General features: G+C 45.6%; 1 protein-coding gene across 2 annotated transcripts in view; it reads left to right on the forward strand.

Annotated features, from left to right (window-relative positions):
- The window catches only part of COG2 (component of oligomeric golgi complex 2), a 45,433-nt gene extending 32,139 nt beyond the window's left edge, over window positions 1-13,294 (forward strand). For both annotated transcript variants that reach the window (XM_069955552.1, XM_069955554.1), the window contains 5 exons: window positions 4,452-4,524; window positions 6,906-7,048; window positions 9,986-10,125; window positions 12,354-12,531; window positions 13,112-13,294. In XM_069955552.1, coding sequence (XP_069811653.1) covers window positions 4,452-4,524; window positions 6,906-7,048; window positions 9,986-10,125; window positions 12,354-12,531; window positions 13,112-13,207 — 630 coding nt within the window. In that variant the 3' untranslated portion in view covers window positions 13,208-13,294. The remainder of the gene's footprint in view (window positions 1-4,451; window positions 4,525-6,905; window positions 7,049-9,985; window positions 10,126-12,353; window positions 12,532-13,111) is intronic.
- Window positions 13,295-13,796: the final 502 nt, after the last annotated feature.

Consider the following 13,796-nt stretch of genomic DNA (forward strand, 5'->3'; position numbering starts at 1 on the left):
GAGCAAAGTTCGCAATGGATTGTTTTAGGTCAGCCATGCAGACCGTATCCTGCAACAGGGATTCGTTTAGTCTCCAGGGCCACGTTGGTCTAGTGAGGTGGGGTAGGCGAAGTGAGCAAAATATGGGGGCGTGGTCTGACCATAAGATGTTGCCGATGTGCGCGGAAACCAGCCACGGGAGCGCGCTATGTTGCAAGAGAATATAGTCTATGCGACTGTAGGTGCCGTGCGGGGGGGAGTAGAAGCTATAGTCGCGACCCGAAGGATGAAGCAGCCTCCAAGAGTCGCATAATTGTATTTGAGAGAGGCCCCGTTTCACCTTCTTGATTGAGGAATAGGCGATGCTCGACCTTCCAGACGAATTGTCCAGGGTGGGGTCGAGGGTGAGATTAAAATCCCCGCACAGCAGTACAGTCCCCTTCAGGTGTGGGAGGGATATGTCTATGAGGCGTGTGAGGAATTCAGCCTGACCAGCGTTTGGAGCGTAAACGTTGAGGAGGGTGAACTCCTGGCCGCCCACAGAGAGGCCCAGGATGATGTAGCGGGCTGAGGGATCGATTACCGTATGCAGGACTTGGTGGGGCAGGGATTTATGGATTGCGATAGCAACCCCTTTAGATCTGGAATCAGGGTTATTAGCAAAAACCCATGTGGTGTAGTGCTTATGTTTGATATGAGGGGCATGACCGGTTTTAAAGTGGGTTTCCTGGAAACAAGCTATGTGTGTCTTTTTGCGGTGTAAGTGGTGTAATACCTGGGCACGTTTCTCAGGAGTGTTCAGGCCCTTGGCGTTGAAAGAGGCGATGTTGAGGTCTGCCATATGTCGGAGGGGAGGGGAGGGGAGGAACGACCAGAGCACTCAGAGACCTAGAAGCTGAAGGAGAGGAGAGATCAGTCCTAGAAGTAGGGGAAGAAAACGTACACGTGAGACAACACAAAGAGAAGAAAAATAAAACAAAACAAAACAAGCAGTAGTAGAGCAACTGCGGCTGTATCTAGAGGTAAAACTAGAACTCAGAGTGTCTGGATATTCAAGAGAATCCAGACTAACTCCCACCTATTGGGGGGATTGTGGTAGGAGGGAAGTAATGTAACAATGAATACTCCGGGGTCTGCTCCCAATGAAACATATAACTGACAATTGGGTACATCGGACAGACATGTAGAAGAGGGCCGGCGAGAGGGTCCAATTCCTAAATGGAAAATACTGGCTAGGGGAAAAAAGCAAAGAAACAGCTAACGGTTAAATCATGCTATAAGATGCAAACAATGTGGAAACAACAGTATCAGAGGCGGGGCCGTCAGTTCCCAGGAGGGGGAGAGAGCCCCCCATGCAGAGGAGTACGCTGGGAGGGTACCGACGGTCGAGCGGTTCTTCTCCGGGACGAGCTGGGGGATAATCCAGACTCAGCGGTTGGGGACCGGGTCCGAGCTTGTTGGGGGTTTGTTCTGGGGCGTTTCCCCGATAGTGGGGTGAGAGTGGGCCACTCTGGTAGAGACACATGGGGCAAGTCTAGGTCCTGGAGAAATTCCGGCAAGTCATCAGGGGTGCGCAAGGTAAAGACCCGCCCACCTCTTCGCACCGTTAGGGCAAATGGGAATCCCCATCTATATGGTATATTGCGGTCCTGAAGCTCCGACAGCAGCGGCTTCAAGGCTGCCCTTTGAGCTAAAGTGTGGCGGGATAGGTCCGAGAACAAGTAGATCTGTGTATGTTTGTAGAGCAATTGTTTCCTGCGTCTGGCTTTCTGCAGGATCTCTTCCTTGGTCGCATAAAAGTGCACCCTGCAGATAACGTCTCTCGGTTTTTGGTCGTCAGAACTGGGTGGGCGAAGGGCCCTATGGGCTCTGTCTAGCTCAACATGAGAGCCGGCGGGTCTTTCTAGGATGTCGTTAAAAAGAGAGGTCAGCACCGCAAAGAGATCGCCAGGTGGGACGGTTTCGGGGAGGCCTCGGATGCGGAGGTTATTTCTTCTGCTCCTGTTCTCAACATCATCAAGGTGTTGCTGTAAGGTGAACAACTGATCAGAGTGCTGTTTCACTTGGCTTTGGAGGGCCTGTAAAGTAGTTTCAGAAGAATCTTGTGACGACTCAACCCGGGTCAGTCTGTCGGACAATGAAGATATCTCGGAGCGCATCAGGGCAAACTCATGTTTACACTCTATCACGAGTTGCTTAGCCAAATCAGAAAAGTCCGCCTTGGTAGGTAGAGAAAGGGCTAGTTGTTGGAGATCAGCAATTGTGACCAGTTTCGCTTGAACGGACAAGGTCCCAGCAGGGGATAGGGGGTCCGGCAGCATAGACATATCATGGAGGCCGCTTGGTAGCAGGGTAGAGGGGTGTGGGCGAAGTATCGGTGGGGTTTGGTCCAGGCTATTCTGGAGTGCGGACCCAGAGGAGGACGGGGAGACATCCCGTTGTGGCAAGGGTGGCAAGGTGGAAGCGCCCAACATGGCATGGGTGGACGTACGGTGGGGGGATTCCCCGTCCCAGGAGGAGCCCGTGGACCAATGTGGAGAGGCCTGGGTCCCCATGCATGGAAGGGAGACAGGGGCAAGTTGTTGGGGGGGGAACGACCAGGCCTCCTGTGGAGATGGCGTGCAGGAGGTGGAGGCCCCTCTAGGCAGCAGAGGAGGGGGCTCCAGGGAGAGGAGGGCCTCTGTACTCACAGTGCCCTGAGCGTCCAGGATCCGGGCCTCTGAGGGAGTGAGCTGCCGCAGCTGAGAGTCCGGCAGCTGATCCGCACCCCGACAAGGGGGAAAGGCAGCCAGCATCACATGTCCTGGGGTCTGATGGAGGGCGGGTCCCGGGCACCTCCCGCCAGCAGCGGTGAGTGGCGGGGATGCGGCGGAGGCAGAGTAGGCCGCAGGCGAGGCGCTGCCGAGTCGGGGGCCCGTGGAGGCTGCGGCAGGCTCGGGGATGCACCGTGCAGGGTCTCGCTGCGGGCCTCCCGGCGTCACGGTGGTGGGCGGTGTGCGCTCCGGGATCGGGGCCAGGGAGGGAGCGGATGGCGGAGATGAGGCAGTCGGGCCTACCGTATCCTGGCCGGCTGGGAAGATGGCGGCGCCTTGCATGACGCGGTCCTGTTGAATCTGCTGGGACCGGGTAAAATAACTTTCAATGTCACCCGTAGGAGACGCAGGGCGAGTAGAGGGCTTCCCCTTGCTCTTTTTAGCTGTTTTCCCCATGTGTAGCAGCTTGTCCAGGGCAGATGGGAGCAGATTGAGGTCGGAGCACAGTAGCTGTGCGTCCTCACACTTCCATGGCTAGCCACGCCCCCTTGACTGTGATTTTATTGGCAAAGGTACCAGGCAACAGCATACTCCTGTGCACAATGTGCTGAATGTGCATAAATTCTATATGGTGGAGCTGGAAATCACTGCCTAAGGCTGCATTCACACGTTCAGTGTTTTTCCCGGTCCGTGATTGTGGTCCGGCAGCAACCTCCGTGATCCGTGCAAAACAGTCCGTTTTTCATCCGTTTTGTATCAGTTTTCGTTTTTTTTTTTCATGGATCTGTGTTAAAGCATTTTAAATTACATTGATTACATCACATCCGTGTTTTTCACGGATGAACACGGATGTCACATCCGTGTACATCCGTGAAAAACACGGATCTCATTGATTTCTATGTGGAATCCTTTCCGTGCATCCGTTCCGAGTAATGACATGTCCTATTTTTTAACTGAACGGATCACGGATCCGTGAAATCACGGAACATCTGAATAGCCCAATAGAAAGCAAAGGGCTGTAAAATTCCGGGACAACTTCCCGGAACGTGTGAATGCAGCCTAAGGCTGGGTTCACACTATGTATATTTGAGGCTGTATTTGTGAGGCTGTATAGCAACCAAAACCAGGAGTGGATTGAAAACACAGAAAGGCTCTGTTCACATAATGTTGAAATTGAGTGGATGGCCATCATTTAATGGCAAATATTTGCTGTTATTTTAAAACAACGGCTGTGGTATTGAAATAATGGCCGTTATTTACTGTTATATGGCGGCCATCCACTCAATTTCAACATTGTGTGAACAGATCCTTTCTGTGTTTTCAATCCACTCCTGGTTTTGGTTGCTATGAGGACCTGACATGAGGACCAAATACAGCCTCAAATATACATAGTGTGAACCCAGCCATAGGCTGCATTCCCACGTTCGGTGATCCTAACGGATCACAGACACTTGTTCTAGTTGCAGCAGTTGCTTGAAGTCATAACCTCATACATATGTCCTTAGGCAGTGAATGGGTTAAAGGAGAGATCACATGGCCGGTTTATTTTTTGATCCAAACATTTGAAAAACAGTCGGAGTGTTGTTGTTTTTCATAGCTGTTGAACCCTATTATACTTTCTTTAAACCAACAGACATTTCTCTAACACCGTCCATACAAAACATTGCATCAAGTATTAAAGTTGTATTTATATATTTATTTATTTTTTATTTTTTTTAGTTACCGCTATTAACCAATATGATTGAAGATAAACTTACTTTAATTGGCTTTAAAAATATGGAAATAATAAAAGGTAAGGTAATGTCCCAACCCATATTATTGTGTCCTGTGTTGTTGGTCTAGGTTCCATTTATTCTTTAAGGGTGCGTTCACACCTACAGGATCTGCAGCAGATCTGAAGCAGATTTGATGCTGTGTTCAGTTATTTAAATGAAATCTGCTGCAGAAAATCAGCTGCAGATCCTGTAGGTGTGAATGCACCATTATGGAGTTTTACCACGAAGATAAGCAAATCTAACCTGAAGGATGTGATAGAAAGTGTATTTCAAATTCATTTCTGAGACGTAAAGTAAAGTGATGTAGGTAATAAAAAAAAGGCAGCACAGAGATAAACGCAAATAATAATAAAACCGAAAAAGTCATGTCTTTTTGTTTCTGTCAAATTACTGGTCCACCTGCATGGTATGCCCTCTTATTCCTGGTCCCATGCATGGTATACCCGCTCATACAGTACTTGGTCCCATTAATGGCTCCCCATCTCATTCCTGGTCTCATGCATGGCTTCCCATGTCCTTCCTCGTCCCATGCATGGTAGGCCCATCTCATTCCTGCTCCTATGCATGGTATGCCCCACATTGCTTCCCTTCTCATTCCTGATCCTATGCATGGATCTCCATCTCTTTCCTGGTGCCTTGCATGGCCTCCCATGTCATTGCTGGTCCCATTCTTTGGCTCATCACCTCATTTCTGGCCTGATGCTTAGCTCCCCATCTTATTCTTGGTCCATAGTATTATTGCATTTCTAGTACCCAGCATGGTTCATCCCACTTCTAGTTTCCAACATGGATCTCTATTTCATTCATTGTCCCCACACTTGGCTCAATTATTCCTTATTCCCAGGGTTAACTGCCATGATCTAAACACCGCTGGCACAGGCACAGCTTTCTCATCCACAAATGTAAATGGCCATACATGAGACGGAACTCGCTGAAACAGTCAGATATCGCCCAATGTAATAAAGACACAATCAACCAAAGAGCAAGCAATTGTTCGCTCGTCAACTGATTGTCTGCTTAAAAATTTTCGGCCACCGGCTAAAATAAAGGGGTACGCTGTTATGCTCACCCCTCCACACTCCCCCGGTGTCTTCCCCAGAAGTGACAGCTGCGTACAGCGGGGGACGCAGAGATATGACAGGAGGACACCAAGGAATGTGAAGAGATAAGCAGAACATCTTTATTATTTTCTATATACCAATGCTGGAGTACCCCATTTAAAGCAGGGGCTGCACAGACATCACTACATTGTTATCGAGCCGCATAATAGCTAAAATCCAGCAGATCGGCACTAGCTTATCCTGGGAGTCGGGGCCTCTAATACAGCCATTAGATTTAAGCATTAGCTATTGTTACAGGTAGGTGGTCTCCACCAGCCACCCCTTGTTCTAGGTGCCTCGTTGTACCTTGGAAACGTTTTTTTACTTTGTTTCTTATGTGGAGGGGGAGACAAGGAATGAATCTTTCTCAGGTATAAAGAACATTGCTAACTCTCCTTATGATGGGAGGACTCCAATCCATATGGTATAGGTGGAAAAGCCACATTGTAAGCCATGTAACCGATATCAGACAATGTAGTATGGTCTTGTCAGGGAGAATGCCTAAAAGACAACATTGAGGTGTAGGTGAGAAGAGAGGAACGCTTTGATCTGTTTCCAGAAAGATTGTATGGATTGGCTAAACCACAGTGAAGGAGGTCGGCATGAGGGGTTTTACACTTAAGACTAGAGTGGTCTGTGTGCCATCTGTGCAGTATTGGGGGTGGGAGCAACATTCTTACAGAGCCATGTCCGTGCATGCAGCCCTTTCTGCATATATTGAAAATAAAGTTATATTTACCTGTCCATGCTTCCCTGGTGTCCGCTGACATGTCTTTGCAGTGGCAGGCCGCTCAGCCAATCACTGACTGAGCAGGAAAAAGCCAGTAGGACACCAGGGAGCGTGGACAGGTAACTATAACTTTATTATTTTTTTATATGCTGTTTCATTGGCAGCCAACTACGCACCTCTTATTATATGGAGTGATGTGCAGTTGGCTGCCAGTGATTTTTAAACCTGCTAAAAGATGATCGGCTCCTCGGCTCTCTCTTGTCTTTATTACACTGGAAGATATCTGCCCAAATCTGTAATAATTGCCCTGTGTAATCGGATGCCTGTTTGTAAGCGTGGGAATTAAGGGAGAGAACACATGTACTCTTAGTCCAGGTTCTTCATGCAGTATGAAGAAGGTTTTTTTTCTTTTTACGGAGTTAAAATAACCCTTGTTCTTCTTCTTGTTCTGCTTACAAGGAAACATATTGCTTTATTTCTTTACTTTAATCCTAAACTGCAAATAGTTTTGATACAAGAAATGTTATTGCAGTTATTTTCTAAATGACTAAATAAAGTTTTTGTCCAGGGGCGGTGGAGGACATATCCCGTTCTTTATTAGAACCTCTGTCAATCATAAATAATAAAATCTCAGTGGCTCTTGGAGAGTCCTGCTTGATTTACTTTAAAAGTGCCTTAGAAGTTCCTCGGCTATACAGAAGGACGAACAAGGTTAGTGTCTGCATTTTGCTGTATTGATTTACACATACATGATTTGAGAAGTTCAACAAAATAAAAAAAAAATACCAAATGAAATAAATACTGGAAGTTGTGACTTTTTTTTTTTTTACTTTATGATGTGTGTTCTTAGGGTCAACACTGACATGAAGGGGTATTTCAAAGAGCAGACCAAAATATAAAGGGATATTCTGCCCAGGCCATTCACAAAAAATCGCTTTCAAAAGCCCTTTTAGGTTACTCAATGCGTAGAGACGTGTCCCATGGTTTTCAGTGCCTTTGTTACTATATTGTAATGCCGCCCACTCAGCCTGAGATCTCTGAGCGGCAGCTGGCAAAGCCAGGGCCGGACTCCTCGCTCTGCTAAGCAGTCTTGTTGCAGAATGCAGTATTATGCCTCTGGCCACAAGAAGCCACTCTCTGCCCTAGGGCTGTAGCACACTGTGTAATGTCGCTTGTGTGTCTGCAGAGAGGGGAAGTGGATAGAATGCCAGGGGACTGCACAGAAGAAAGGTAAGTATGTGCTTTTTTAAAATAATACTTAGAGGAGGATTTCTTACAAAGGAAGGGGGACTACAAACAAGGGTTTTGCCTACAGGGGGAACTTATAGAGGGAATTACCAACACTACTATATGGGGGAACAAAAGGCACCTAATTACTATTTTTAGGGACACAGAGCAGACCTTTCTGTTATATGCGGCCACAGAGAGGCATAAATACTTTAAGGACATGCAAAGGAGATATAACTATTATTTAGGGGCACAGGAAGGTACTATTATATGGGGGCACAGATGCCCCCTCTTTTGAGACACAAAAGGATCAAATTTTTTTTATATAGGGCACAGAGAGGTCTAACTACTATGAAGGAGGCACAAAGACAACCTATACTACAAAGGTGCTACAAGGGGACCTATACTATATGGAGGAACAAAGAGAGCCTCTACTAAATAGAGGCTCAGAGAGAGAGGGGGGGTAGATAGATGGATGGATATACACACATGTGGAATCACAAAGCAGCCTGACTACCATTTGGAGGCAAATGTACATGTAAATGTAGACTAACTGTTCCACAATGTTTAATTTACTATGCTACAGTAGCTTTTAGGGAACACAGAGAGGCCATCTGGGACAGGAATACCCTTCAAGTGAGCCAGGCGAAGGTGTAGACATTATGGGGGGCATTTATTAAGTCCGGCGTTTTTTACGCCGGACTTAAAAATGCCCCCGCGGACTGCCTCTACATAAATCCCGTGCGCGCCGATGCGCACCGCCGAAAACCTACACCAGCTGAGGACTGGAGTAGGTTTTCGGCGTATATTTGGGCGGAACGGATGGTAAATCGCGCGGACTCTGAGTCCGCACCCTCCGTTCCGCCCACTACACGCCGCCTTTCTGCCCCCCTGGCGTACTCGGCGGAAAGTGCCGATTTGCGAATATTTTATTCGCAAATCGGCCATTTGCGTATAAAAAAATACGCAAATCGGCACTTTCCGCCGAAAATCATCCGTTCGCAGGATGATACACTACACCCCGCCCACTACACGCCCCCTTTCCGCCCCCCTGGCGTACTCGGCGGAAAGTGCCGATTTGCGAATATTTTATTCGCAAATCGGCCATTTGCGTATAAAAAAATACGCAAATCGGCACTTTCCGACGAAAATCATCCGTTCGCAGGATGATACATGTGGCCCTATGTGTGCATAGGAGTGAGCGCTTGTCGCCAATCACCAACACAATATGCAATCTTGGACCAAAAATAAAAAAACTAAAAGTACATGCTGGCTCAACAGCCACCGGTCTGCAGGACTGAGGACCCCAGCTACAGGGGTGATGATCTGCAGAACTTTGATCACATGTCCTTTGTCTCTGCAGTGGGCCGGGTTGTAAGCACTGTGGGAGATTAGCTCTGTAGAGCAGGGCAGACAGCAGGAACTGCAGTCAGAGACAGTGACAGCAACTTGTATAAAACAGAGATGCCCCTGTTTGTTTATTGAAACCAAAAGAAATTCAGCCTTACATACAGGCACAAAATAAAATAAATCCTGCTCATCTGAGCACTAACCCAACATAGCACAACACAAGTTGGTACAATAACGGGGAGTCACAGAAGAAGCTTTAGCAGCCCTGACCCTCTCCACTGCCAGGAGAGACCTCCATGCACAGCCACAGCTCTATACACTCTGTGCCTCCACTTATGATCAGTGGCCTTCAGCACCTGGGCTGCCAGAAACGAAAACCTGGACTGGCCAGAAAGGGAATGACAGGCCCCTCTACCAACCTGCCTGTCATTCCATAAAAATCCAGGTCCATTTACAGCCACTACAAAATGGTCCCATAACAAGTAGTTTGCTATGGGTTTTAACTTTCCTGGATTCCTCCATATCTCACCCAGCTTTTCCTGGATGAAGTATGGACTTTCTGGAACCTAGTATTCACATATGACAGGTATCTCGGGGAGATATAGTGATTCCCAACCACAATCCCTGTCACTGTCTGAAACTGTCACTGTTAGAAACAATAGAGCTGCATCATAGAGGGACGGGGCTTTCCTCCCACTGGGGGTGGGCCGCCCCGCCTACAGTGCTTCACCCCCGGCCCGGTACCTGTGAATAGAACGGCACATGGGAACAAGGCCGCAGTTCAAGAAAAGCACCACGGCACCGGCGCCGTTCTATACATGGGTAATACTTAAAGCTTATGATGGTACATTTGCTTTAATGCTCAGCACCTCAGGTCAGTTCCTGACAGATTCTACATTTGCAGTAAGCTTCCCCAAGTCACAGCTGCTAGCAGCCTTTGCTGCAGGTTCAACTACCCCACCAGAGGAAAAGATGGCATGATAATAATACAGTTTTGATGTGTACAGAGCACTGGACATACAGTATTTTCTTGTAGTTGAGTGAGAAATAAATGTATATTGTTATTTACAGGAGGTGCCTACCAAGCCATCATCCTATGTGGATAATGCTCTCAGACCATTGTGCCAACTTCAGCATGAGTATGGGAATAAAGTGAAAGTAACAACAAGGCATGAATGGCTACAGGAAGCTTTCTCTGAATGCACGCAAAAGTAAGTGGACTACTATAAAAATTTTAGTCAAGAATTCCTGACCAAATATGTGTAATGTACCAGAGTTTATGTAGAACTTTAGTCTAATTCAGTGGCGGACACCGAAGAAGGGAGGGTTACATGTTTCTCCATGTCTGCCATCTTATTTACAGAATCCCCACAGAGCAGGGCAGCACAGCCTGGAGGAATGGAGTCTGGTTTTAGCTCTATGAGGTACACAGGGAGCTGCTGTCTGTAAGTGCAGTGAGTACACAGGGAGCTGTCATCAGTAAGTGCAGTGAGCACACTGACTAATACTGTACACTGAACAATTTTACTATAAAAAGATTGATCCCTTTAACACCACAGCCCCGTTTTTAAATCTGACATTAGTAACTTTATGTGCAGGAAGTGGTGTATTCTTTTCCAGTCGGACACACTGCTCTCTGCTGCCACCTCTGTCCATGTCAGGAACTGTCCAGAGCGGGAGATGTTTTCTGTGGGGACTTGCTACTGCTCTGGACAGTTCCTGACAGAGGTGGCAGCAGAGAGCAGTGTGTCCGACTGGAAAAGAATACACCACTTCCTGCAGGACATACAACAGATAAAAAGTACAAGAAGGTTTGGGGGGGTTTCAAAAAGTAATTTACTAATCTGTATAACTTTTTGAAACCATTTGATTTGAAAACCATTTACTTTTCTCTTCAGAATAAGGAAAGCATAAATGCTAATGTATTTTGCAAGTGATTGTGTGATGATGCTTTTTGTTGTAAGATGGTGGCATTTTTATGTTTATTAGATGTTTATTTTCAAAGTATCATACGGGTAAAAAGGAATTTTAGAATAAAACTAATTAATCCTATAGGGTTGGATGCAAGCCCTAAAGGGGTTGTCCGGCATTGGGTATGTTTTAATATATTGCTGCTGATATATAGAACAAAATAAAGAGTTTATGCTTACCTCTACGCGCTCCACCGATGTCCTGTTGCAGTGTTGTCCGCTGACTGTAGAGCCTCCACTGAGACTCATTTTTGGAGTTCCAGTCCACTCAGCCATTCTGCCAAATCGGGCTTTGGGGAGAAGCGAGAAGAACCCCGGGGAGCGAGGAGAGGTATGTATAAGGTCTATTATTTTACACCAGGGTAAGGGCTGCATGGACACCACTAACAAGATGAACTGACTTACAAATATAACTAAACACCAATGCTTTCTGGCTGATGTTTTGGTCATTTTTGAATGTTGGTGGTGCTTTCACACTCGTGGTAGCATGAGAAGGACTCTACAACCCACACAAATGGCTCCGGTAGTGCAGCTCATCCAGGATGGCACATCAAGGTAAGCTGTAGCGAGACGGTTTGCTGTGTCTGTCAGCATAGTGTCCAGAGGCTGGAGGCAGTACCAGTAGACAGGCCAGTATACCAGGAGACGTGGAGGAGGCCGTAAGAAGGCAACAACCCGGCAGCAGGATCGCTACCTCCTCCTTAGTGCAAGAAGGAACAGGAGGAGCACTGCCAGAGCCCTACAAGATGACCTCCGGCAGGCCACAAATGTGCATGTGTCTTATGCAGGACAATGCTAGACCTTGTGTGGCACATGGAGACCACACACAGTATTGAGCCTCATTTTGACTTGTTTTACGGACATTACGTCAAAGTTTGATCAGCCTGCAGTGTGTTTTTCCACTTTTATTTTATGTGTGACTCCAAATCCAGGCCTCCATTGGTTAATTAATTTGATTTCCATTAATAATTTTTGTGTGATTTTGTTGTCAGCACATTCAACTTTGTACAGAACACAGTATTCAATGAGAATATTTCATTCAGATCTAGGATGTGTTATTTGAGTGTTCCCTTTATTTTTATTTTTTGAGCAGTGTATTTAGAACTCTGAGCATTCATGGGCCCTGAAGAGCCAGTACTTTACATACATACATAAATAACCCCAACAGACTGTCATCAGCTCCTAAATTACAATCAGTTGTAATTTATTTTAAATATTTTTATCTATTTTTATAATTTGCTTTGATTTTATACTTAGCTTACTAGTATGGTTATTAATGTGTCATAAAAATCGATAGTCAATCATTAAATTGTCTACATTAAGTATATTGTATATTGTCTAACTTCTTGAGAGCCTACTATACGTAATAAAAATTATTATATTATTATTACACACATATATATTGGTCATTTATGCAATGTATCCTTTGTGTTGCTAATGACTGACAGCAAATCACTTATTCTTTACAGGTATTATGAGACTGTGTTTGATGTTCTCAGTTCTGTTAAGAAAATGGAAGAAAGTCTGAAAAGACTTAAACAAGCACGAAAAACGACAATGTCCAGTAATACAACTAATGGTGGAATTAGCGATGACAACAAAATCAGGCTTCAGCTAGCTCTAGATGTTGAATATTTTGCAAATCAGGTATGTAGATGATTCCTGAGTAAATTATATAATATGATATAGGAACAGAACATTGAAAAATGACCCTCTCTGAAGCACAGCTTTATTTAAAGGGGCCACAGCCCCTACATGGATGGGAGTGCAGCACTGAATGGGAAAGAACAGTAAGGGTTACACAGCTGTGGCTCCTTGCTCAGGATTGTTGGGGATTTCAGATATTGGACCCCCTACCTCGATGATAAATTGATAGCGTATTCGAGTGATATGCCGTTTCTTTGTGGTTTGGGAATAACCCTACTTAGATTTCTTACTTTCATCAGCCTAATTTAATCAGATCATCATTTGACATCTGAGGCTATGTTCACACATAGTGTTTAATTAGGATTAATTTGTGTTATTTTTGCCACTATTTTGATTGAATTGCAGCAGAAATTGCGCTAATGTGTGAACATAACCTAACAACATAAATAACACTACATAGTCTAATGTCTCATTCTGCGAAGGCACAAAACATTATCATAAATGCCATTAATTATTTTGATAAGATTTGCTTCGGTAATCATCCTAATCTTGGGTTGTTTCTTCTTTTCCCCCCGTTTAGATTCAGAATTTTGGATTGTGTACAGATAACTTAAAAAGCTTTGCTGCTCTTATGGAGTTGATCCAAGCTGCCAGGGGGGAAATTGAAGCGGAATAATGGGAGTATTCAAATGCAAATGGTTAATGGTCTATTTACATATTTTCTCTAATCACTAAATCTGATTAAAATTACTGAAAAAGGGAATGACTGGAATTGTCAATTTGTATCATTAATATCAGTATAATAAATGGTTGGTTTTGTACAATACGACACGATAATGAGGGGAAAGCCAGAGCCGACCTGTCAGGTCAGCGTTAGCTTCCCCTTTGTTCCCTGCTTGCTGCCTGTGCTATTACACACAGACAGCGACCAGGAGGGGCTGCCTGGATGATCTCTATGTCCTCCAGTCTGCCCATTGAAGTTAGTGGTGGTCTGCTGGCCCTGTTCCTATTACACGGAATGACAAGCAGCAGACCGTTGCTAACATGATCAGGATTTTTTAGTATGTTTCATGTATTAAGGCCTTTACTAAATGTACTGGACCAGAGATGTTGATCTGTCACTTGTTTTGAGGATAGGTTAATCAGGTGAGAATTCGTAATGACTGTTTGCTACCATAAACATACTGATAGGTTAAAGAATAACTAAAGGCCCTATTCCACTGAACGATTATTTGCCGATATCGGCCGCTACGGACGATAATCGT

Source organism: Dendropsophus ebraccatus, chromosome 15 (genome assembly GCF_027789765.1).
Source record: "Dendropsophus ebraccatus isolate aDenEbr1 chromosome 15, aDenEbr1.pat, whole genome shotgun sequence".
In the NCBI taxonomy this organism is placed as follows: Eukaryota; Metazoa; Chordata; class Amphibia; order Anura; family Hylidae; genus Dendropsophus; species Dendropsophus ebraccatus.